Here is a 26,766-nt window from a genome sequence, read left to right as displayed (position 1 = left end):
CAATAACTGTGTGATTATAAGTAGGTATTTGATGAATTTGGAAGCTCTGGACCATTGACCATGATTACTCTTATAAGTGAAACTCCTTTTCTTTCTGTTCTATGTGCTTGTGTCTCATACACCTTTACAAGTTTCAATCTATGGAGAGAAAGATTAGTATTGTTCTTCCACTTCCAAATTTGATGGAAGCCGAATTGAACCATTCTTCTTCATGGCCCAACTTCATCAACATAAGGATCTTGACACTGGAGCTCTCTTTGTTCTCAAATCCAGAGGTGGACTTATCTTCACCTTTTCATCTCTATATTGATTTTTAGCTTTTTTTTTTACTTTCATCCTCTTGAATCATAACTGTTCCAAGAGAGAGGGATAGATAGATAGATAGATAGAGAGAGAGAGAGAGAGAGTTCATGGAAGATTGAAGGGGGTGTTGCATGTTTTTGTTTAAAATTGTAGGATCATGGGTGCACTATGGATATCATCTAACAACTTCGATTGTAGCTCCGACGCTTCTGAGTTTACTATTTGTGTTTGCTTTGCTGGGTTGGGTTGCTGGAGTCTTTTGCCTGACTATAGGTGCTATAGCCACATTCTATTCTTACAATCTGCTCTCCCTGGTGCTTGAACACCATGAACAACTTGGACAACGACAACTTTGTTTTAGAGACATGGCCAAAGATATATTAGGTGAAGTACTACTTAATCCAACATTTGATGTGAAGTTTCTAGCTAATATCCTTGCCTTATAATCATCCAACACATTTCACATTGTTATTGATCAGTTTGATGCATTAAAGAACACGTTGTTTCAAAGCTAACCGAGAGTTGTAAAGGTAGGATCTGGCCCTAAAAGAACACATCATTGGCTGCACACATTTTAGATTCTGTCAAAGAGAGAGGCACCCCATGAACCAAACTCGAAGTCCTCTTCAGCTTCAAGAGCTTTAATTTCCTTACTTAATGCTTCTCTCTTGATTTCCATAATCGATAGATCATAGAGTGACAAGGCTTCTACTTTGTCTTGTTCTTATGCTTTCATATATTTGAATTCTTATGCTTTGTGTTTAGTTTGGTTAGTGGGAAGTTGGGATCGTTGTACTTTATTAATAAAAGGTTGATAAAGAAAATTAGATAACACGGCATTTGTGTCTTTCCCATGACATATAACGGTGAATTAACGCCTGATACTAAATATCGTAAAATAAATATTTGGATCATAGATTGTTGCATTTTAATGTTCGGACTAAAATACAGGGTACCTATCGAAAAATTTCTCTTTAAATTATGGGTCTAGCGGACCAGCTATATTTGTCGGGTTTTTTATTGGCCCCTCGGGTAGTCGGGTGACCCAATCGACGCTTTGTCATTTTCGGATAGAGATTTCCCGTGCTGAGGAGCTCAGGTGGCCAGGTTTCGAATTCCAGAGAGTACTCTTCAATGGCTTCTTTCGACCGTCTCCACTCGTAAAACCCTAAACCCGAGCTTCCAACTGCTTCGTTCTACTCTTCATTGAGTTCCGAGAAATGGCTATGGGAGTTTCAAATGTCTTGCAGTTTTCTACATCAAGGTTCTCCCGAAGGAGTTGCATCCCTGAAGTTTCAGTTTCAAATGTTCCTGCTTCGTTTGTCAGGTAAATCAAACGAAAGATTGTCTAAGATTACAATTAGTCCGTGCGATTTACGCGTGCTTCTGCTTTATGTGTCTCGAATTGCAGGTGATCATCAGTTCTGGATAGAATTTTTGGAGTTGAAACTCACCCTTTATATATTTTGATTTGTTTTTAGTGGAATCATTCTATGAAATACAGGGAGAAGCTAAATTCTACAATACCTGATACGAAGCTTGAAAATAGAAATCAAGAAAAAACTATTGTTTGCGGCTAAATTCATGGAGCTAAATTAAATTCTGTTTTTTTTATTATTTTTAAGTTTTTTGCCTTTGGAGTTTGAGGTGTTTGTTGGATGATTCCTATGTTTCTGTGGGTGCTTTGTCTCTTCATGATCAATGATCTTACGGATGCATGAATTTATAAAAGGCCTTTTGATTGTGTGATTGATTCCGTGTTCGCTATTAGTTGCAAATTTGCAATATGGAAGGATTACCTTTGAGCAGAATCTTGGGTTCAACAGGTTTCCTAGAAAGCTTTCACGAAGTTACGTGGTGATGTCTGCTGCTTCATCAGCTGCAGGAAGTTCCAGTCCAGATAGCGAAATAAACCCTTATGAGGTAACTTCAAATTGTCATGTTGACAAATCCTGTAAAGGATTCTTATAGTTGAGTGACGAAATCTGTATTTTTTTTTTCCTGCCTATTGATTGCTTCTTTTATATTCATTTATAAGGTTCTTGGTGTAAACCCCATAGAAGGATTTGATATGATTAAGGCAGCATATGCAAGGAAACGCAAAGAAGCTGAGAGAAGAGGTGATCAAGTAACTGTGGATAAAGTAGGTTATTAAGGATATCCGGACATCTCTCTTTTATATAAGATGAATAGTTTTGATTTTTTTTGGGTCTAAGAGATTTGTATACATTATATCCAGTTAGAGAGGGCATATGATAAAGTCATGATGGCACAACTAACAAATAGGAAGAAGGGTGTGACATTTGGTTCGTTCAAGGTGAAGTCCATGTTTCTTTCTAGCTTTGCTTTTTTTTTTTTGTTTTTGAAATTCTTGTCTTTGATAGGAGGGGAGCATGCTGTTTGTAACACATTATCATATCTTATTTGCACACGGTAGCTTGATTTGAATTATTTGTGACAGAAAACCATATTCCATTACTATCCTAATGAAATGGTAAAATCCCTGGTATGTTGTAGAAGTTCATTTTTCAATTGTTCTGGTATTGTTTTTTGTTTGCATCATTCAAAGTTACTTTGGAAAATTTGAACACTAATTTTAAACACTGTTATAACATTTTTTTGGTCTGAAATAGTTTCCTGATGCTTAATATTGACCATTGCATACCCTCTAAAGATTTATTATATACAAAAAATATCAATATAGAATCTGATTTTGTCATCTTATTAGCACTGCTACTCTAGTTCGATTTAAAAAGGCCATTACCCAGTGTTGGTCCCAGCTATCTAGGGTCTTGTGAGGGGTACACTGGGTATGGTCCTAGCAGTTGGCATTTTTCTTTTTTTGCACAAAGTGGCTGCCCTCACATGCTTGCCAGCTCAAGATTTTACAATTATACCAAATAATGGCCTCTCTACTCAGTTTTATATGATGCCTCATAATTTTTTCTGTAGTTTATATTAGTCATTTTTGCAGATTGGCAGCAAAGTAATTGCATATTCATCTTGGTGTTGTAATAACTTTTCTATTTTTGCTAATCTTGTCCAAGAACTTTCTTTGCTGTCAGCATAGAACTTTCTCTATCAATTTCAAAGCTTAGATGTGTATTGTTTTAATGGACCTATGGACTAGTTTGTCCGTTTAAAAGCATCTATCATATCTGTTAGTCACTTGATTCATCCATTAGTTCACTGTCCCAGGAAATGGTCTTCAACTTAATTATTCCCAGTGTTATTAATGCAGTGAAGTGATGACTAGTTGTTTTGGCCTCCTTAGCAATATGATGACTGGTTGGTGCCTAGGCACTGATTGGTTGAACATAAAAAATACATGTTCTAAATATTAGATGTTGACGCAATCACATAAATGAGTTTATATAGAATGCAAATATACAATAAAAGAAATGTTTGGAAAAAGGCAAGGGGTGACTTGGCAGCTTAGGAATGAATTCAGGCTCTTTAAGTGGCTGTCTAGGGCTGTACGCGGGTTGGTTTGGTTTGGTTTTATTTATTTGTATTTTGTAATAACCAAATCGTTACTGCCGGGTTGACCCTTGAGCCAACTGAAACCGACCAATAAGGACTTAAAACAGATGGAAAAATTGTTTGAGTTTCAGTCAGTTTTGATCAATTAACCGAAAAACAAAGATAACCCAAGAGAAATGACGGTTGAGAAGTATTTCATGGTTGGGCTCCTAATTCTGATGGGTTGTTTTCTTGTAAATCCCTTCTACAATCGTTGGTTGCCACTCCCTCTTCTCTTCCTTTCCCAGTCAAAGAAATTTGGTGCCCTCCTATTCCCCCTAAAATCAATGCTTTTTGTTGGGAAGTATTTCATGGTTGTTTAATACCTTTGATGTACTTCAAAGGAAAAGACCAAATTGGTGCTTGTCCCCCAACTGGTGTGTCCTGTGTAAGTTGAGTGGTGAGACTGCTTTCCATCTTCTAGTATCTTGCCCTTTTGTCAGTTTTATTTGGAATTGGTTTACTTCCCTTTTTGGGTGCGAGTGGTCTTCTCTTGACAGGTTGGAAGGTTTATTCAGCCTTAATGGTATTAGTGGCATGAAAAGGAGGGGTAGGATTCTATGGAGGTGTACTAGAGCAGCACTACTTTGGACTGTTTGGGAGGAAAGAAATGTTAGAATATTTGAAGGAAAAGAAAAATGTAAGGAAGCATTAATCGAAACAATAACATTGAAGGTGACACATTGGGTAAAAAGCTTGAAGTTGTTTTTAACTTTTAAGGTTGAAGACTTTTTTAGGGTTTGGGGACTTATTGCTGTCTCCTCATCTACGAGACAACAGTTTTTTGAGGCATGGTCTCCTCCAACAGATGGCTGGAAGAAGCTGAACTTTGATGGGAGTTGTGTGGGTAATCTAGGCCCTTCAGGCATTGGGGGCCATTAGAGATGAAAATGGAAACATTATTGCTCTGTACTCCAGTCCTGTGGAACAGGGTGATGTAGCAAGGGAAGAGTTTCTAGCTGCAGCATATGGGGTGGAGAAGGCTAAAGAGTTGGGTATTAATAGACTGATCATCGAGGGAAACTCAAAAACTGTGATAAAATTGTTGCAGAAAGGGGAAGGGGTGACATGGCAGTTGAAGAATGAATTCTGAAGACTTAAATGGATGTCAAAGAACATGTCAATCCAGGTGGGATGGGTTAGGAGATCTGCCAACAGTTTGGTAGATAGCATAGCAAAGCAAGGGGTTCAAAGAACACACATGTTTTGGGCGCATTTGTAATTCTGTTCTGGGTCAGCTTACTAAAGCTGGCTTCTTTCACAACTTCTTGTTGTATCCTAAAGTTTTCTAATTAATGAAATCTTTTCAGAGTTATTGATCAAAAAAAAAAAAAAAGAAATGATGGTTGATAATGCATAATTGTAGTTCTTTGAGCGGACTGAGCAGGTACTCTACTTTACTGTATGTGTGTAATGGGTTAAAGCCTAAAGGACATGTGATGGAAGGAAGTGATTGGTGAAAGCATTTTGGCAGAATTTTGACTTTAATTGTAATTGCATCAGGTTTCTTGAAAAAAGAGGGTGCTTGTTGATCTATCATTGGGACATCACGAGAGAATGGAAAATTCCTTTTATTTTAATATTTTATTTTGAAGGATAAGAAAATAATTCTGAACCACACTGTTTTTTTGTCAGTTGCAGGTTACTTTTTTAAGTTATTAGCTTTTTGTGGACAATTGTTAGATGAGGCAAGAACTTTGGGCTACAGGCTGACATTAGTCAAAATAACAAAAGATCTGGTTGCCAACTTGCCATTACATATATATGCCAGGTCGGTTTTTGTTTGGTTTACATGGACGTAACCCGTAACCGAACCAACTCGTTGGGTTCTAATATTTTTTAAACTGAATCTGATCGACTATTTTTAAACCTGACCATTTTGGGTCAAGTCAGTCCAGTTTGGTCCGTTTGATTGGTTTATAACCTTTTGTGAACAGCCCCATGGCTGTCAAAAGATATGGACCTGCGAGTACGTTGGGTTAGAAGATCTGCCAACAGTTTGATAAATAGTTTAGCTAAGCAAGGGGTTCAAAGACAAAATATGTATTGGGCACAATTGTAATAATGGTTGGGTGGCTGCCTTGTATTGGGCTTGCTTGTTGCTCACAACTTCTTGTTGTATCTAATTCCTTTATTTTGATAATTGAGTTGTTGATAAAAAAAAAACAACAACAAAAGAATGATATAGAGCATTTACTTATAAAAAAAATGATTTAGAGCATTTAGTTTACAATCTTTGTTTGAAAATATGAAAAAAAGGAAGGGATAGGAACCCCACTTTTTCCTTTTACAAAAGTAAGGCTGAGTTTGGAAGGAGTACAAATGTAAATATGTAGAGTGTAAAACCTTATATTTTGTATTATTTTGTATGTATTTACGCTGTACATATTTGCATTTGTACTCTTTCCAAACTGAGCCTAAGGCATTAAATTATCAATCTGTGGTGATCTAAGGATTGAGAAAATGTCAGAAGGGGAGCTGGAGGTTTTCAAGCAATGTCGAGATGGAAAAGGGAACTGAAGATTGAAGCAAAAAAAAAAAAAAACTGCTCGAGGAATGAAGAAATGGAGTAGTGGCACTGAAGATCAGGGAAGACAAAAGAGCTACAATATTCTTAGTGGGAGAAGCTATTTGCTGGTTGAAAGGCTTCATTGATGGTGCAGTATACTCTATTAAAAAACAGGGGTGGAAGAGTTCTTTAGGTGTAATGGGGAAGAGATATGAGAAGTGTGAAGTAACAAGAAAGGGTGGTTTGTCGCAATAGCAGAATATTTTGGTGAGAACAGGAAGCAATTGACGGCGATGACGAATGAAATATATGATTTTCTACCAAGCTTGGATGAAGACCAATAGAAGGAAGCAGGGGTTTGTGGTTAGAGTGGTCGAGTGGCGAATGACTCAGTCGGTTGGGGAGGAGTTGAAGGAAGAAATTGTGGAGAACCTTGGGCCCTAAGCTATTTTTGGTTGGTTCAAACAAGAATCAGAAATTGATGGTAAGTGAAGAGAAAGGAGTTTGGAGGTAACAGTTGGTTCTTACGGCAGTAAGAGATGTTACAGATTGGGGGAAGATCCTGGAGTGTATCTTGAAGAAATTTGGATTTACGTTTCCTTCAGTTAGTCCTTTCAGTGGTTGTAAGGCTATATTAGATGTTGGAGAAGAGGGGCTAGTTATATCGACTGTAGATACAGTGGAGACCATGGATGGGCAGGTTGTGATCGAAAACTGGCACATGTCCTGCAATCAATTAGATCTTCACCAAGAAAGTTTCACTCTAAAATTAATTGGACTTCTGTTTAATCTTTGGAACAAAGACAGTGTAGATGGAACTAAAAGGTTGCTTCCAAATGGCCGAATAAGGGTTTCAATTGAAAAGGAAAATACTTCAAATCTTTTTGAAAATAGAGAAAGGAGAGTGAGTAAGAAATCATTTGTTGGGACGATGAGGTTTGGGGCCACGTTAGACCCAGGTTGGGGCCCACTAAGCTGGATTAATTAGTAATGACCACTAAGTCTGAACCAACTGGGTTAGGATTAATGACCACTAAACTTGGCTGGGTTGGGGGACTTAGTAGTTAGTAAGAAGGGAGTACGTGAGGAATTAAGTGCTCAGGTGAGTTGTGGCCCAACATTTCCTAGTGGGCCGATTAGGGATGATAAATCTAAGTCTATTGTCATCCCCAGTTCATACTTCTATGAAGACCAAATCGAAGAAAGAATCCTTACAGTGACGGCTGAGGGGCAACTCTCAAGAATCTCACTCCAGTTGAATTGCAATGGATTAGCTTAACCCCAGATTTACTAGGGACCAAAAGGGGGACATTGAGGATGTCGATGGAGGTTGGATGGACTGTTCTTCCTGCGATGAGAACTCTGATTCTGAGGCTGAGTCGTTGATTGGCAGTGTGGGGGAAAATGGTAAGGATGAAGATGATGGAGACGCGTATAGTATGTCTCTACAGGTAAAAAATTGATTTGCACAAGGTCAGTGGGAAAATTTTTTGAAGCCTAAACAGAGGAAAATTTAACCAAAACTAAAACTCCTGGCAGGGTGTTTGTAAGGGAATTGAGGAGGATCTCCAAAGGCCTATCAGAGAGATGTCAGGTGGGGACAAGTGACAAATTCCTGAAGACTTGCAATGAGTATTATCACAGACGGAGGGATCTTCCCAAAATCTCTATTGATAGGGAGGATGTAGAAAAACTTAATGAATAGGAAGAGTTGTTTGAGGCCTCCTTTGCAGATCCTTCTTCTCAAGTAAAATTGTCATTTCAGTTTTGGATACTAAGTCTTGCTCTATGCTTGTCAGATGTTCTCCAGGTCCCCAATAACTTTTTGAGATGCATGCCCATGATAATGCAGACCAAAACGTAAGTGAAAGGGATGCTGAGAAGGATGAAAATATGATGAATATGAAGGTGAATGTGGAGGAGGAATGCAGAAGAATTTGGGAACTGATAGAGGCTTTGTTCGAAGAATTAAAAAGAAGAGAGTTAGAAGGATAAGGTAAACTAAACGAAATTGAGGAGGGAGGCAATATGAGAGGGCAGAAGGGAGTAGGAGAAATAGAGAAGTAGGGAGAGAAGACACTGAAGAAATTCAAGGTTTAAAATGTTGATGTTGATGGAAATGTCGCTTACCAAAATATAGGACATATGTCGGAAATGTCGAGGGGAAATATTGTAAAAATTAGAGACATTGTGGAAATATTATGAAATATGTGGAAATATGCAATGATATTTTGTAAAATGATAAAAGAAGCATTTATACATATTTCTAGACTATTATCTTATTCCCAACCATTATATAAAGCTAAGAAACTAAGATCAATAACAAATTAGTAAATGACGATTTACTGATTTATTATGCATTTTGATGTTTTTACAAGGTTATCCGGTATTTTCTTTTCTTATTTTTAATTCTGATTTATTATAAATTCTAATATATTTATTTCACACTAGTAAATAGAAATACATTTATTCTGATTTTTTAATTATTAAAGTTATAATACATTATGCTTTATTATAAATTTAATAAACTGATTCTCCTTTTTGTAGTATTAAGATTATGATAAATTCTGATTTCTTATAAAACTTAATGAATTTATTATGATTTATTATAAAATTTAATTAACATTTTTTGATTTTAATAAATATTTTAAAAATACTAACTAGTTAATATTTTATTACTTGAAAAACATTTTATGTTTTATATTATGAAGTAATTAATTTATTATTTTGTTTTTATTTTTTGTTAATTCTTTTTTATTAATATTTTATTTGAAATATTAAATAAAAATTATTAATGGAATAATTTATATTAATATACTGTATTATATTAATATAATATACTAATATGTTATATTATTAATGTACACATTAGTCGACATCTTGTCGACATAATAGGAAAAACTCTCTTTTTTTTGGTTATTTGGACCGATTTGGTTGACATTTCCGAAATATAGGAAATGTTGATCGAAATAATGTAATTTTTATATTACCATCCATTTTCATGTCGGTGAGCCTCGACATTGACATATGTCGGGCGGCATTAGCGAAATTAAGCGACATTTGAAACCATGTGAAGAATAAAATAAACAAGAATGGGGATGTGGTCTATTTTGCTTGGAAACTTGGTTCTTATGTTAAGGACCCAATGGTTATGAAAACATATTTAAGAAAGAACAAGGGTGAAGGAAAGGTGTAGAAAAGGAAGTTGAGTGAAGTTGAAAAGCTGAAGAGGGATATTGAAGGAGACAAGGAGTTTAGTGTGAGTAGGGAAAGGGTAAAAGGGAGGGAGTAGGAAGAGGAGCAACAAAAGGGGACCAAAAAGATGGATATTTACAAAGATATTAAGTTATAATTTCTGTGGTTTAGGTAGTGTTAGGAAGAAAGCAATCATTAAGGATGCAGCAAGGAAAGGAAATCTTGACATAATCATTCTTTAGGAAATCAAATTGGTAGAGCTTGATAGTAGTTGGGCAAGAAGTGTATAGGGCTGGGGGAATAAGTTGGGCATTGACTTTGTCTTGGGGGTTGTCAGGGGGTTTAATAACTTTGTGGAAAGAAGAGAAATTGATTGAAACCGAAGAGCTTGGGGGTAAATTTACAGTATCCATAAAGTTTCAGAAAGTGGAGGATGGTTTTGAATGGGTGTTAACAAATCTGTATGGTCCAAATGGATATAGGGAGAGGAATGAAATGTGGGAGGAATTGGAAGATATAAGAGGATTGTAGGAGGGACCTTGGTGCATTGGTGGAGATTTTAATGTGATTAGGTTCACTGAAGAAACTAATAACAGGAGACAAGGTATTACCACAACTATAAGAAGGCTTAATCAGTTCATAAATGCATTTGAGCTTAAAGATTTGCCTTTATTGCATAGTAGTTTTACTTTGTCCAACATCCAAGCCAACCCAATTTGCTCTAAGTTGGATAGATTCCTTTTCTTAGTGGATTGGGAAGAACATTGGGGAGGTCTAGTGTCTAGAGCTTTGCCGAGGTTAACTTTGGATCATTGGCCAATTTCCATTCAATGTTCTGAAAATCGTAATCGTATCGTAAATCATAAATTGTAAAGAGGTTTAAATCAAATCGTAAGATTTTTTCTGATTTTTCTAAAAATTGTCAAAAAACTATAAAAATACCTAAACCCCTCAAAAATTATGAAAATGAATTGACTTTGTACTAATTTTTAACCTATAGACATAACATAAATAGGTAGTAGTAGTAGTACTATAGTAGTAGACTAGTAGCGAGTCTGACAGTTACACCACTTTCATAAATCATAATTCAATAGATGCCATGGGTATGATCAAGTTCAATTTCAATTTTAAGCAATTAAAAATTATATCCTTAACTGTATTGCTATTTGATATGATCATTTAATTATATAAATATGAGCTTTACATGACATCATGTTCATGTTCATGTCTTTCAAGTTTCAATAATTTAAGCCAAATCATCAATACAAGAATACAATAGTGAAACAATGCAATTAAAAATATTAAATTTTGAAATCTAATAATTTTTTTTTTGGTAATTAATACCATTGCATAATTGGACATAACTCATAAGCACATCCATTGGCATAAACAGCTAAACAACCAAAGAGATGCTATGTGGACAAGTATAATATATTACAAACCTAGCCAAATCATAAGCCTAACCATATCCACTAAACCAACATAAATAAAGACTTATACACTGAAGCTAACAAAGAAATCCTCATTGATCAATTAGAAATATAGAGTTCTTCAGTGTCCAGCAAAGATGCCCTATTCTATCATAGCCTCCAACCATTTATAAACAAAAGGACACCTAACAAGAAGAACAACTAACTTAAAAAGTTAAAATATGACACTAGATAAAATGAAAAGTCTTATGAAATAATGAAAACATAACATGGGTCAAACATAAAATGGAGAAAAATGGGGGTGAGCCCTTGTTTTGCATCAGAAAAAGAGAAAAGTATAAGAGGTTGAAGCCCCTGTGTTTGTATCCAAAAGAAAAAGGAAAAAAATGAAGGAATTAAAGAGGAAAATGCAATAGGGCTGAGCCCCTGTTTTCATTGCAAAAAATTCATGCAAAAACAGAATAGAAGAAGTGTTTTGCATCAAAAGAAGAGGGGTTGGACCTTACCCTTTTCATCAACAACTAACAAAATAACAGAAATCAGAAAAAAAAACAAATACCCTTACCTTCCATGCAAAAAAGCCAGAAGAATGAAAGAAATGGGGCAGAGCCCCTGTTTTTGCGTCAAAAGAAGAAGAAGAATAAAGTTTTGCGTCAAAAGAAGAAGAAGAAAGAAAGAAATGGGGCGGAGCCCCTGTTTCATGTCAAAAGAGAAGAAGAAGGGGAAAGAAAGAAAGAAAAAAAGAAAGAAAGACAGAAAGAAAACAAGGGGATAAGGGTTGGAGCTTCAATGGAGGGTTTCGTCTTTTCCGGTCTCCCACCCAAGAATTTCCTTCGATAGTAGTAAGACTCTTTTGATTGATTAAAGAGGCTATTTAAGTTAATAAAAACAAAATGACACTGCTGCCCCTTGATGTAAATGTGTAGCTTTTAAAAAAGTGGACTAAATGGTCTTTTTATCTTAAATTATGTTTTGGTTCTAATCGTTTAAATCGGTTCTGAATCGCGATTTACGATTTCATACAACGATTTCAACATAAATTGCATGATTAATTTAAAAAACGATTGGGACATTCGATTTGAATCGTTTTGGGGCCGATTCGATATGAATCGTTTTGGGGCCGATTCGATATGAATCATATGATTTTTTGATCAATAAAGATATGAATCGTATGATTCAAATCATGAATCACACGATTTTAAAAACATTGTTTCCATCTATAGGGAGGGGTTTCATAGAAGAGGCCCAACTCCCTTTTGTTTCAAGAAAATGTGGCTGTCACCTAGGTTTTATACAAAAATTAGAGAGTGGTGGGGGGATTGCAATCGAAGAGTCAAGTGGAAAGGGATGAGATTTCATAGGAAGTTGCAAGAGTTGAAGACCAAAATTAAGGAGTGGAATATTCTTGAATTTGGGAGGATTGAAGAGAGGAAGCAAATAGTGATCAGTCAAACTGAAGAGTTAGATAAGGAGGAGAGGGGCACCTCTAAGGAAGGAGATAATGTAATTAGATGGTCTTTGTGAAAACAATCGGAAGATATACTTCACAAAGAGGAAATAAATTGGAGACAAAAGTTAAGGCATAAATGGATCAAGGAGGGTAATAGAAATACTAAATTCCTCCACGCATTGGCTAATGGCATGAAAATGAGAAATCACATTTCAAGATTAGTGTTGGATGGTGTAACTAAGACACAATAGAGTGAGATAGCTGGAGCATTTAAAGAACATCTTAGATCCATTTTTAGGAGACTGTTGAATAAAAAGAGTGTGGCTTGATGGTCTTGAGTAGTTGAGGTTACCAGGTGAAGTTAAGGATTGGTTGGAGAGGAGACTCGAGCAAGAGGAAATTAGGGAGGTTGTATTTTCAACGGATAGATGAAAAGCATCTGGGCTGGATCGATTCACAATGGAACCAAGATTATCGGGACATTTTGAAAGAAGACTTACTGGTAGTGTTCAATGAATTCTTTGAAAGAGGAGTAATAAACCCTGGTCTTATAATTTAACTTTCGTAGCCTTGGTGCCTAAGAAAGTGATGCAACACATCCTCATGAGCTTAGATCTGTTAGCTTGGTGAATAGTCTCTATAGAACTATAGCTAAGGTTCTATCTTTAAGGATAAGGGTCGTTCTTCCTTCCATTATTTCTCAAAGTCAAGGTGCTTTTGTAAGAGGTAGGTGTGTTCGATTGAGAAGAGAAGAAAAGAGAGAGAGAGAGAGAGAGGAGAGAGAGAAGAGAGAGAAGAGAAGAGAGGTTTGATTGAGAACCAAAGACAAAAGGGCTGGCCGGCTACCAACTTCTTATTTATATTATCTTAACATAGTAAGACCAGTAATTACAAGAATGCCCTTGGTAGCAATTCATAATAATGAACAAATAACAAAAAGGAAAAAAGGAACTAGCTGACAGCACCTAGGTTGACTAAGCTGACAACATACTAACAGCAAACCAAAATAAGTTTCAGAACACTCCCCCTCAAGTTGGGCTGTATATGTCTATCATGCCCAACTTGTCACACAACCCATTGTGCCGCGAGTATGGAAGTCCTTTTGTAAGGACATCAGCAAGTTGTTCCTTGGAGTTGACATAAGGGATGCAAATTTCCCTTTTTTCTAATTTTTCCCTTATGAAGTGTTTGTCCACTTCAATGTGCTTGGTCCTCTCATGTAAGATAGGATTGTTGGCGATGCTAATGGCTGCCTTGTTGTCATAGTAAAGAGACATAGGATTATGAACAACAACTCCATGCTCCCCTAGAAGATTTTTTAGCCAAAGAACTTCAACCACCCCTTGTGCTATAGCTCTATACTCTGCTTCAGCACTTGACCTTGCTACCACACTTTGTTTCTTGCTTTTCCAAGTCACTAGGTTGCCTCCCACAAATGTGCAATACCCACTTGTGGGCTTTCTGTCATCCAACATCACCTGCCCAATCAGCATCTGTAAAGACTTCCACCTTTAGATGATTATGCTTACTAAATAGTAGACCTATTCCTGGATACTTTTTAGTATCTAAGAACTCTCTCTACTGCCTCCAAATGTGGTTTCCTAGGAGAGTGCATGAATTGGCTCAGGACATCAACCGAATAAGCAATGTCTGGCTGGACGAGTCATGGACAAATAAATTGACTTTCCCACTAACCTTTGGGACTGTTTTACATCTTTTAGAGGTTCACCATCACAATTACCCAATTTATGATCAACATCCATAGGAGTATCTGCTGGTCTTGCACCTAACTTGCCTGTGTCTTGTAACCGATCAAGGGTGTACTTCCTTTGAGAAATGAAGATAACCCTTTTAGAGCGGGCAACTTCAATTCCAAGAAAATACTTTAGAAGACCTAGATCTTTCACTTCAAATTTAGATGTAAGGAATTGTTTCAACTGTTGTATTTATGAACTCCAATTTCCTGTGATGATGATATCATCCACATACACTATCAAAACAACCTGTTCCTGACATCTCTTCACAAAGAGTGTGTGATCGGACTGACATTGCTTGAACCCTACTTGTTGATCTGCCATATGAAACTTACTGAACCAATCCTAGGGAGATTGTTTCAAACCATAGAGAGACTTTCTTTCTTAGCTTAAACACCTTATTCTCACTTCCCTTGGCACAGAATCCCGGGGGTTGAACCATGTATACCTCTTCCTCTAGGTCACCTTTTAAAAAAGGCATTCTTAATGTCTAGTTGATGCAATTCCCAATCAAGATTAGCAGCTAATGATAGAAGAACTCGAATTGAGTTCATCTTAGCTACTGGAGCAAATGTCTCATCATAGTCAACTCCGTACACTTGAGTGTACCCTTTGGCTACTAATCTTGCTTTATACCTTTCAACTGTCCCGTCCACCTTGTGCTTAACTATAAACACCCACTTACACCCCACTGGGTCTTTCCCCCTCGGAAGATCCACTAATTCCCAAGTTTGATTTTTATGGAGGGCATTAATCTCCTCCTTCATAGCATCTGTCCATTCAGGGTATTTTAAGGCTTCTGCAACATTTTTGGGTACAAGAATGTAATCAACTACAGATAGGAAGGCTCGGTATGAGGGGGAAATGTGATCATAGGAGACATACTGGGTGATGGAGTGTTTGGTAGTGCATGACCTGACTCCCTTTCTTTGAGCAATAGGAATGTCAAGGTCATCCACATTAGGAGCAGGGGTGTCAATAGGTAGAGCAGGGTTTGGTCTTACCTCTTGGGAGTTTGACGGTGTCGGATGCTCAATGTTTGGTAGTTCCACATCTCTGTCACATTGTTGATCTTGACGACATATACATTGGAAGGCACGAAAGGGGGCCAGGTCCGGAATAGAAGGAAGAGAGACTTGGCGGACTTGAACCTGCTTCTCCTCTTCCACACTACTTTCGCCCTGAGGAGAAGTAGGGAAGAACGGTTCAGACTCAAAGAAGGACACATCCATAGAGACAAAAAAATTATGACTAACGGGATCAAAGCATCGATACCCCTTTTGAGAGGAGGGATACCCCAAAAAGATACAAGGAATGGACCGAAGGTCTAACTTTCCCCGAGATGGAGACAAATCATGGACAAAAGCACGACAACCAAAGACTCTCATGGGAATGGAAAATAGAGGGGACTGAGGGAACAACAACTGATGATGGGCCATGTAGTTCAGCACTCTGGAGGGCATGCGGTTGATGACATAAGCGGCTGCAAGTATAGCATCCATCCAAAACCTTTTTGGAACATTCATTTGTAACATCATCCCTCGAGCTACCTCAAGAAGGTGTATGTTTTTTTTCTTTCGGCAACACCATTTTGTTGCGGTGTTCTTGCGCATGAGCTCCTATGAATAGATCCATGGGAGGCAATGAACTCATTAATCTCACCATGGAAGTTTTCCTTGGCATTATCTGATTGAAAGATCTGTATTTCAACATGGAATTGCGTAAACACCATCCGCTAGAAGTCTTGCACGATCTTTGGAACTTCATCTCTGCTACTTATTGGGAATACCCATGTATAGCGAGAGAAATCATCGATGAAGGTGATAAAGTACTTATACCCGCCCTTAGAGATTATAGTAGTAGGCCCCCATACATCAGAATACACAATATGAAAAGGAAAACTGGATCTTTTATTAATTGAATGAAAGGTTGTTCTACATTATTTGCTCAACTGACATGTTTGACACTGGAAATCGGACACTGAACATGACTTAAATGAAAATGGAAACAAAGACTTCACTATTTCAAAAGAAGCATGACCTAACCGACTATGCCACAAAAAAAATTGACTTTTATCTGACTGACTATATGACTCCGAGGACGACACTGAGAGACCAGCTTTGTTGTCGAGAATATAGAGACCATCCACTAGGCTTCCTCTACCAATCGTCCTCCCAGAAGTTAGATCCTGAAAAACACATGAACCAGGAAAAAAGGTTACACTATAGTTTAAAGAGTTTGTGATACTACTGATTAAAGAAAATTTATAGGAAGTTGGGGAACATGCAACACACTATTTAGGCTAAGGCCATGGGGAAGGGATATTGATCCTTGGCCTGCAATGGAGGAGAATGATCCATCTGCAAGCCTCACTTTATCCCTTCCTGACAAAAGGCTATAAGTTTGAAATAAATTTGGCTTACTGATCATGTGGTTAGAGACCCCTGAGTCAATGATCAAAGGGGAACCAGTAGTAGTGATGACATGGAATGCAGAAGCCGCATTACCTAAAGTAGGAGTACCAGTAACTGAACTATCCATCTGTTGCAAAGCCCTACCATATGACTCCAAGTGATCTCTGAAGGAATTCATGATATCTTCCTTGGGGTCAGAACTAGTAAAGTGGTCCCAGGTAGTACCAACAACTTGAGTATCTTGGGTTGCCACATGTGCTGCATTATGTGTTGTATTTGTCTTCTTCTGACCTTGCACTTTACCTTGTTCTTGGTTCTTCACTGCCCACTTGGGCTTCCCGTGAATTTCCCAACATGTGTCATGTGTATGTCCCGAGCGTCGACAGTGGGTACAAAACAACTTGTCTTTATCATCAGCCTTCTTGGAGTCACTTTTCTTCCCCATATTGTTATTACCCATTGCAACCAAAGCTACCTGTTGCTCCCCCTCAGTTGTAACCATCACACTCCGCCTACTTTCTTCAGATTGAACAAGGGCATATACCTCTTGAACCGAAGGCAACTCTTTGCTTCCTAAGATCTGAACTCTCAAGGGTTCATAAGCAGGGTTCAGTCCCAACAAGAAGGCAAACACTTTCTGCTAAGAAACCAACTTCTTATAGGCCTTAGCATCATCATCATGTTTCCACTCTATAGCCCGATAGTGATCCAATTCTTTCCATATGGAAGTAAGGGCCGAATAATAGGCAGACAAACTACGATTTCCCTGTTTACAGGTTGAGGATTCAGTTTGCAACTGGTAAACTTTGGCATAATGCCTTTGCTCAGAATAGGTGGTTTTGGCCTGTTCCCAAATCTCACTCGTGGTGTCTGCCCACATAAAGTTCTTCTTCACATCGGGTTCCCTGGCTGCAAGGAGCCAAGACATTACCATACTGTTTTCTTGGTCCCACCTATCATGTTCAGCTATCTCACATTTGGGTTCTTTCACTCTGCCATTTATGTAACCAGCTTTTTCCCTTGCTGTTACATAAAGTTTCACACTTTTAACCCACTCCAGGTAGTTCAGGCCATTTAAAGGGGTAATTGGCATGGGAAACATCATGTTTTCACCCCCCATACCAGCTGTACTACGAGTTGTTGTAACTCCAGAAGATGCTGAATCATAATTTGCCATTGAGAAAAAAAAAGGGTCACAATTATGCCAGACCAGATCCCACACAAACAGAATGCTAAACTCCCAAGAATTTTCACTTCCGAAAAGAGAAAAAAATACTGCTGAAACAGTCCAGCAATAGGTCGGCCCTTAGAATAGCCCAATAATCAGTCCAACAACTAGTCTACTAACAGGCTACTTAAAACACAGTCCATTAGCAGCAATAGTTCGGCCACAAGGAGTCATTAACAAGCCCTACCAACAGTTCGACAACAGCACATGATAAAAAAAGGAAACACATACTCCTGTCCAGCATGGAGATGTAAACCTCAAAACCACGGCATTCACAGCTCTTCACAGCATAGACCACAGAGAAAAAAGGGGGCAATACCCCTGTCCAGCACTTGTACGAAGGTGCAAGAGATCAAGAAAAAGAACCCAGAAAATATTTTTTCACAGCATCGGAGAATCCACAAAATGCTTTCCACAGCAGTGAACTAAGAGAGGAGGGTCATTCCAGCATCGCCTCTCTTCTATTAAGGTTTCCTTGGTGTCACGACCAAGGAGGAACCCAAAGAACAGCAGCCGCAAGAACTTTGATCAATCTGATTATAGTTCTTGGTCTTCCATCTCCAAGGGATCAAGAGAAAGAGAGGAAAAAAAGAGGACCGAGATTCAGATGAGAAAAAAAAATTTGGAGCCCCAGAATTATTTCTCCGATACCGTGTGTTCGATTGAGAGAGAGAGAGAGAGAGAGAAAGGTTCGATTGAGAACCAAAGACAAAAGGGCTGGGCGGCTACCAGCTTCATAATAATGAACAAATAACAAAAAGGATGCCCTTGGTGGCAATTACAAGAATGCCCTTGGTGGCAATTCATAATAATGAACAAATAACAAAAAGGAAAAAAGGAACTAGCTGACAGCACCTAGGTTGACTAGGCTGACAGCATACTAACAGCAAACCAAAATAAGTTTCACAACAGTGGGCAAACCACATAATGTGCAAAGCTTGTTTGGCTCTACTTTCTTTAGGTGGCCAAAGAAAAGGGAAAAAATGTTATGGGAATGTTTAAGGGCTGCAGTGAGCTGTGACCATATAGGAAGAAAGGAACTCAAGATTCTTTTCAGAAAAGAAAAGAAGTAGAGAGGCGGTTATTGAGACCATCATGGTTAGAGTAGTACATCGGGTGAAGTCTCTGGAGATTTTTTCCAATTTCTCAGTAGGCGACATTATGAAAAACTGAAAGTGGCTAGGTCGGGCTGTCATAAATCCAGTACATGCCCTCTTTGGTCTCCACCAATGAATGACTACATCAAACTAAACTTTGATGGGAGTAGTTCTTCTAACCCAATTCCCTCTGGTATTGGAGGAGTTTTTAGAGATAGTGAAGGCAGAATTGTTGGTTTATTTTCAGGCCCAATTGGATAGGGCTGAGGTTATGGCTGTTGTGGAGGGATTGCAAAAGGCAAATGACATGAACTTGAGTAGGCTGATTATAGAAGGTGATTCAAAGCTGGTAGTGGATTGGTTGCAAAAAGGAAGAAAGTGATTTCTGGGTTTTTAGTAATGAAAAAAAGAGGTTAAAGTGGCTGGCATGAAATGTGGATGTGAGGTTTAGCTGGGTTAAAAGAATGGCTAATGTGTTTGCTGATGCACTAGCAAAACAAGGGGTTGGAAGAAATCATTTATTTTGGGCACAATTGTAATTTTTAATTTCCTTGAGTAAGGTTAAGAAAGTTTAGCTCCCTCTTGTATTTTTTCTAAAATTTAATGAAATTCTGTTATCGATTAAAAAAAAAAGATAGACTAGGATAGGGAGCTGCAATCTTTGTTTTTGAATGAAATGTAACCTTGAGTACTTGGTGTAGCCCTTTGTTTGTGTCAACTCCATATCAGCATGCTATCGATTGGAAGAAAACTTAAAAAAACTCTTCTCCATTGTCTTCTTTTATTTTATGCCACCAACTGATGATGTACTGTCACAAGATTCTTAAAGTAACTGACATGAATGTACCAATATAAAAGCATATATGATACTTATTTTAAATAGTTATATAATCAACATAAAAAATTAAAACAAAGATCGATACATAGAATCATTTTTTATTTTAAATAAATGAAGCAGAATAAATTTTAGCCATTAGCATCAAGTTCGAACTTCCGTCTTGCCTTCTTGCATGCATGCTCCTATGGAAAGTACATTCTGTAATAGTAGGTAGAGATTTACTAGTATAGTTTGCTTTCATCTATATATAGCTAGCTTTTAACCTCTGGCTCTTGGCTTAGTTATTTTTATTGAACAGTATTTTTTATGCTTGTACAAAGCAGGTATCAAAGGACATCAAATACGCTGATAAGCAGCCAATTGTACCTTGGGGACCACGGTACTGTTCAGTATCATCTTCTCATGAATGGGATTCCTTTAGTAACCATCTTCTGGTTGTGAAGCAGCTGTTGTAGGAAACCTATGGTTTTATTTTCAGTGATCCAAAAATTGAATTATGTAGCTCTCCCTAAAGTTATAATTTAAATCTAAAACAAATTATTAGACAGACTTTTATATTACAAAGTGAAGACCAGATTTGGCTTCATCTAGAACTTCTAAATAAAGACTAATATGTTTTTCTGACAGAGAATTACCTCTGAAAAGGGAAAGGGAAGAAATCCTAGTTTGAGGTTAATCATGGACCATTTCATCTGTAATTAACTACAGTAATTTACTTTTTTTTTCTCTCTTTTTTTTTTTATCCATTTCCCCATAGCTATTCTTTTGTATGATTTATAACTATATCTTTAGATCTTCTTAATGCCCTTGGTGCCCTACTTGTCACTTATGAAGTCCATCTCTGCAGGTTCACCAAGTCTAGTGTAACGGACATGCGCATCAATATGGCAATATCTGCTTTGTTTGTAAGTTTGTAAACGAGAAGTGGAGAAAAGTTTCAGCTTTTGTTTGCAATATTTGTCTGTTTTTAATTAATTTGATTGGTGTACATGATAAGGCTACTACAAGTAAGCACATTCTATAATCATAAGAAGAATGCATTTGACTTGTATTCCCTATTTATGTATATTTTATTTGTCGAATCTCATGGTTCTAAATTGAAAGCACAATCACAGTGAAGTCAATGATGCCATGAATACAAGTAGAAAGGGGACTTTGAAAATGTTCATTTGAAGCATTTGGCCCTTAGGTCAAGTTTCACCATTGAGCCATGATGGTTTCTCAATGTTGCCAAGGATCAAGTTATATTGATCTTTATATTAATAGTTTGTAATCCAGGCACATTTTCACATGGATGAAGCACGTGGCTGGATATGGAATCTGATACAAAATTTACACCAAGAATTGACACATCCAATGTGATATGTCACCCTTGTACAGGTATCTGGGTATCATAGGAAATGGAAATACATTAGATATTGCTAATTCAAGAAGTGGCTGCAATTCATGTTTAGGTGGCCATAATGCCAAATGTGCAACAAAATGTGGAGGTTATCTCCAGCCCTTGGGATGAGAGGCAAGTACATGGAAAATTGATTCTTCAATGCATAACACAGGTAACGAGGTGGTAGATTATGGTATGAACCAGAATCAGGAGGTGATTGAGATGGAAGATGTTAGAGATATCCTTTGTAGCTTCCTTGGGGAATAGGGTCATGTGCGAGGAGCTGATGAAGATCATGAAAGGGAGGATGGTTGGGGTTGGTATTCCAGATATTGGGTGTGGATGTATTTAAGAAGATGTGACTTGTAAGCAAGGTTCAAAAAATCGTTACGTATTGGGCCCTTCCCGATACGCCCCTACAGGGTGTATTGGGTCAGGGCCTGGTTCAGAGGGTAGCCGGGACTTAAACCGGCTCCTCTGAACCAAAGTTGAAAAAAAGTAAAAGTTAAAAAAAAGGACCGATACAGGTCGATCAGGTCGATACGCCCTACCGGCGTATCGTCCAGTATCGGTACTTTGAACCTTGCTGGTAAGAATGATTGTGAGGGTGGAGGTCAGGTGGGAAGGGAAGTCTCACAAAACCTAAGGGGGGGGGGGTGAGTTCTTGTCAGCTAGGGTGGTTGATGGGGCTTATTTGACTACAGATGCACTACTTGGTGGATCAGATCATCCATCAGCCATTGTTGGTCCCAAGGACCTAATTGAAGTTAATGTGACTTGAAATAATTTGATATAAAGAAGTATTGAGGGTGATTCTTCTCAGCATAAGTTCATTGACCATTAGCATGGGCACCAAGTGAAAAACTAGGCAGTTATGTTGAGAAGGTTTGGATCTGTGCGAAACGTCGAAGGCAGATGATGGCAGAGCTTCTGGAAAAGGAATTGTCAAAGTTCATGGTGGTAAAGTGGGAAAAGATTTAGGTCACATCAGAAATTTTAATCCAATCATCAAATCACATTTGATGGGTAAGGAATCTGGAACTGTAGAAGAGGAAGAGAAAGTAACTTTGGAAAAGAACAAGACATGTTAGAGATGCCAAAAGCCATAGATTGGTTCATGTCACCAAAGGTTTTTTTTTTTCAATTTAAGAGTGGGTTATGTGGTCCAGATCCATGTAGAAGGTTCAAAAAGTTTTATAAGAGGAAGAGCAGCAAAGTTATCAACCAGATAATGGGTTTGATTATAGAGCGTTTGATATCAGAGATAGAGGTGACTTTGAATGGAGCAAATGTCGCAAACGGTATAAGAAATGATACATCATTGTGTGCAGTTACTAGGAAGATGTTCTATTAAAAGAGAGTGATCCTGTGCTGGAGGAGAACATGAGGGATGAATCATCAGAAGGAATAGATGGACGCATGCATGAATAATTTTCTTTGAGGTAAAATGGGAAGATCATATTCATGTAAAAAGACCCAAGTAGTTAAAAATAAGGGCAGATAAAATCTAAACATATGAAGGATGTTTTTGAAGATGATTTAGAGGAAGATGCTGAAACGAAGAATGGTAATGATTTTATGTTGAAACAAGTTAGATTAGTGGATATGAAAGTAGATGTGGAGAGGGTCATTGATAGAGAAGTTGAAATTGTTTAAAAAATCGGGCTTGTTCTTCTTGGCTAGAGAGGAGTATGCTAGGAAAGAAAAGTGTTTGCAGATCTAAAAAGTAGAGATGAAGCTGCAGCAGATGAATTGTACTAAGTAAATGGTAGTGTGTTAAGGTGTTGGTCAAGAATGGACTTGGGGATTTTGGAAGTTGAGAGGTAGTTGTTCAGAGTGGAGGAAGGGCACACGTATTTGTCCAATTGTGCAGATAGGAATACCATGGAGGTTTTCTCTCTTTTCTCAACAGATGACATAATTAGGAATTGGAGAGAAGTGGCCAACTCATTATCATGCAAAGGCAAAATGAGCATTGGGTGTAAAGGGTTTTAGTTCTAACAACCTCTTGTTGTAATCTCTTTCTCCTTAAATTTTAATAAAATTCTGTGTTGCTGATCCAAAAAAAGAAAGAAAACAAAATGAGCATTAGGTGGATACCACCAGAGGAGGGCTTTGCGAAGCTGAGATTTGATGGCTGTAGTAATGGTAACCTGGGCTAATCTGGAGTGGGTGGAGTTTTCAGGAATAATAAAGGCCACAGTGATTGCATTTCTATAAGAATGATTGTGAGGATGGAGGTCAGGTGGGAAGGGAGGTCTCACAAAGCCTAACTTAAAAGGCATTCCACCATATTTGGTGAAATATCTTTGATACCTTGCCAATATATAGGTGATATATCAAATTTCATTGGTAAACTATGTATTTAAGATTTAAATTGTAGTATGCATAAACTTTCTGGTGCTTCATAGAAATCTTCGAAATGATTGTCTTTGGGTGTTGACTACTCTAATATGATTCGCTTGCTAAGTAACTATAATACAAATGAATTGAAAAAAAGACATAACAAAAGAGAAAAAAAGATGGCTAAAAGACTAAAAGAGAGACAAAGAAAGATACTACTCAAGTTTATTTATTTTCCCTTTATTTGATATACAAAATTGTTGGCTATGGTTTTCTGAGCCTAATGTGCAACTATACTTTTCCTAACAATTCCATGAAGTTTTATCAAATTCCATGTTTTCAGAAAATTTCCTTGATTTCTTTATGTTTTTCAAAATGTTAGAAAAATATCCCTGAAATTTCCCTATCTCAACATGGTGAAATGTCCTTTGATATCGAAATTTTAAACCATGGTATAAATTATCCTAACTCTGACATGACATACACTTTCATCATGGAACCATACAGGATACAATCCCATGTCTGGTGCCCCCAAAGCAATTCACCTCCATTTTCTTTTTTTTTTTTGATAAAATAATAAAGCAATTCATCTCTATTAATCCTTGCCGTTGCTAAAGGGTAGGGGTGATCATGGACTAGGCCTGGGCCTAACCTGGTCCACACTCTAGACTTAAATTGCAGGCCTTGGCCCAGCCCTACACGGGCCTGGTCCTGGCCTCCGGGCTTTCTGGACCTAAAGAACAGACAATTTTAGATGATCTGTAGGTATTTCACAGGGTGTTTTGCCACTCAGCCCATTGTAATATGTTGGCTCTTGGTAGACCAAATATGGATATCTTTCAACCAGTTCTGATTCAATCCCTGAAGGTTGGCTTGATTCGAGCAATGAAACTTTTGATTGATTCAGCCTTTTATGATACCCTGTCTTGAAATTTTGAATAATGTACCTTTCATAGCACTTGAAATGATGGAAAATTGTGCAAAGTGCATAGAACAAGGATGGCATTCTATCATAGAAAGTGAACTTATTTCAGCTAAAGTTTAGGATTTTGAAGAAAGGAAATGAAATCGTCTCACTTTTCTCTTTTACCTTCTTTATGACGAGGAGCACAGTGACTGCATTTCAGGACAGATGACCCCATTTGAAGTGATAAACTTCTGCATTACAATAGTATGGAAAAGATGAAGCAATTTGATGTGGTTCCCAATGCCAATCAAAAGAAATTGATCTGGTTCTCAATCATAAGGACCACACCTGTCTTCATCAATGTATTTGTGCCAATGCAATTTTGTTTTTGAAGGATCTAGTTTATTACTTTACCATGAATTTTGATTCTTATGCATGCTACTGCCAATCTGTTTCCCCACACTTCCATTCTTTAACCTTTCTCTTCCTCGTAGTAGTATGTGTAGCATATCAACTGCATCTGTTAAAATTTATTCCCAGTATAATTTATATTTTACTTACAAAGAGGGAAAACGTAATTAATCTTATGGTACAAATTATTTAATATCAGCTGCTTATGACATGTACAATACTGTTATTATACTAATCAAATAAAAGAGAACATTAAGCCAACTGCATCCATCTCATGGAGCTTTGAGCAGTGGTCCTGTGTTCTCAAATTCCTTGAGGAAGAGGTGTCGGTGAAGAGTGCATTTTTTTTTCTTGCTTGTAGATTATATTTGGGTTAGCTTTGAGAGTTGTAAGTTGCACTTTCTTTCTTCTCTTGAAAGGGTGCTAGATGATCTGTTATTATCTCTTTGCCTCTATGCAGACAGCTTGGATCATAATCAAACAGAATGCTGAATGGAAGCCACTGCAGTTTTTAGCTTTTGCATTTGTCTACAGAATATTTGAAAAGTTAAAAGTCTTTGAACCACCTGTATCTCCAACATTTACTGTGAGTTACCTTGAGCAACCAGTTTCTTTATCCTTTTCTTAGTGGTACTCTCTTATGAAGAATTTACAGCTAATTCTGGTCTTTCTGTTAGTACTACTGTTTCAATTTAATTGAATTTTGAAATGTCTTTTATCTGCAGGAAGATGGTGAGGATGAAGGTAGGGCTTTGCGAATGGGAAAACGTCTTCTTCGTTCTCTTGCACTGGTTTTTGGCTGCATTGCTGCTTCATCCTTGGTACATGATTCTTCTTCTTTGTGTGTGTCACTGGATCAGGCATACCATAATTATCTTCTCGGTGATAGGTTGATAAGAGTGAAATATTAAGTCCCATAATATCTTTGTGTGGAGATCAGATATGAACTTCTTTGGTTTTAGGTACCAAATTCATGGTCTAAAATGTTTCACATGTTCATTTGTAATTTGAAGGGTTATTTTTAGTTCTGAGAGATGTTTCTGCCTTTCTGGCTTTAAAAATTAGTTGCATTCTATGGGCTTTATTGCCACATTTTCGTAAGATCTTTAAGCAATGCTTGTCATTGTTTAGTTTCTCTTCTAAAGCCCGTTCCTTTTTTGACTGTCTGATGTTCTTCCTCTTTGCTTTACTGTATAAATATTGCAGGGCTTCACAGGCATTCTTAACCTTATTGAGTTTCTGGGTCAGTACATACCTGCTTTCCTCTACAATAACCAGGTACTTAAATTGACTTGTTGGAATTTTGGTTCTTGCACATAACACGGAGAAGATGCATACGAAGTTTAATGTGCATGTGGATTTGTCTACCTCTTTTCTTTTCACTGAAGTTCAACATCCTGCAACTACTTCAGAATTGGAACTATGTATTAAAAGATGCATTATAAACATAAAGCAACCATGTTAATGCATGCCTGTGGACATACATTGATGCATGCAGTTATGCATAATTGTACCTCAAGACATGCACACATAACATGCACTTTGTATTTAATTCGTGCATGCAATTCCTCCTTCCAGCATTTTTGTTTGGATTTGCCCTTATGGTAGCAAGTTTCCTTTCATCCTTTGTATGCAGGAGCTATTTGTTACCGTTTCAACTGCTGTTATGCTTTATATAATGGCATCATATTACAGATGATATGCAGTTTCAGAGGATATGGGTGATTTGGTTCTATTCTCTGTTGAATTCTGCTGTTAAATTTTGCCACATGAGTTGAACTTCCAATTGGGGCGTGAGAGAGGAAAAATGAGCTTTTTGATCGATTGTATTAAATCTCTTTTCTTCAAATTTTGAATAGAGCTAAAACCTCCAATTGGAGCGTGGGGAAGGAAAATATCTCTGATCTCTGCTCCCCTCCCAATGAAGGATTATGCCTATTTCATTTAATAATATCTTGGTGTCGAGTATTTTCTATTCCTA

The 26,766-nt window shown here is 37.5% G+C and overlaps 1 protein-coding gene across 2 annotated transcripts; it reads left to right on the top strand.

The window, feature by feature from the left end:
• Positions 1–1,382: 1,382 nt before the first annotated feature.
• On the top strand, positions 1,383–26,766 carry CJD1 (Chloroplast J-like domain 1). 2 transcript variants are annotated; one of them, XM_088896575.1, is made up of 11 exons: positions 1,383–1,630; positions 2,130–2,226; positions 2,342–2,446; positions 2,543–2,620; positions 2,765–2,809; positions 20,064–20,119; positions 20,588–20,645; positions 25,246–25,371; positions 25,511–25,606; positions 25,992–26,063; positions 26,422–26,766. In XM_088896575.1, the coding sequence occupies exons 1-11, from the start codon at positions 1,524–1,526 to the stop codon at positions 26,482–26,484; spliced, it is 903 nt and encodes a 300-aa protein (XP_088752701.1). In that variant the 5' UTR covers positions 1,383–1,523; the 3' UTR covers positions 26,485–26,766. The 2 variants fall into 2 exon arrangements, with proteins under 2 accessions (XP_088752701.1, XP_010244067.1); XM_010245765.3 differs by lacking the exon at positions 2,765–2,809 and having other exon boundaries at positions 1,385–1,630.

Source organism: Nelumbo nucifera, chromosome 1 (assembly GCF_055504915.1).
Source record: "Nelumbo nucifera cultivar China Antique chromosome 1, China Antique-T2T, whole genome shotgun sequence".
NCBI classification, from domain to species: domain Eukaryota; kingdom Viridiplantae; phylum Streptophyta; class Magnoliopsida; order Proteales; family Nelumbonaceae; genus Nelumbo; species Nelumbo nucifera.
Note: the sequence above shows the minus strand (reverse complement) of the source record. Positions and strands in the feature narration are given on the sequence as shown.

Excerpts from the sequence above, each read along its gene's own strand:
- CJD1 (XM_088896575.1), top strand. The coding sequence starts at position 1,524 with ATGGCTATGGGAGTTTCAAATGTCTTGCAGTTTTCTACATCAAGGTTC. Across the intron at positions 1,631-2,129 it reads GTTCCTGCTTCGTTTGTCAG|GTTTCCTAGAAAGCTTTCAC; the intron begins GTAAATCAAACG and ends TGGGTTCAACAG. Across the intron at positions 2,227-2,341 it reads GCGAAATAAACCCTTATGAG|GTTCTTGGTGTAAACCCCAT; the intron begins GTAACTTCAAAT and ends TTCATTTATAAG.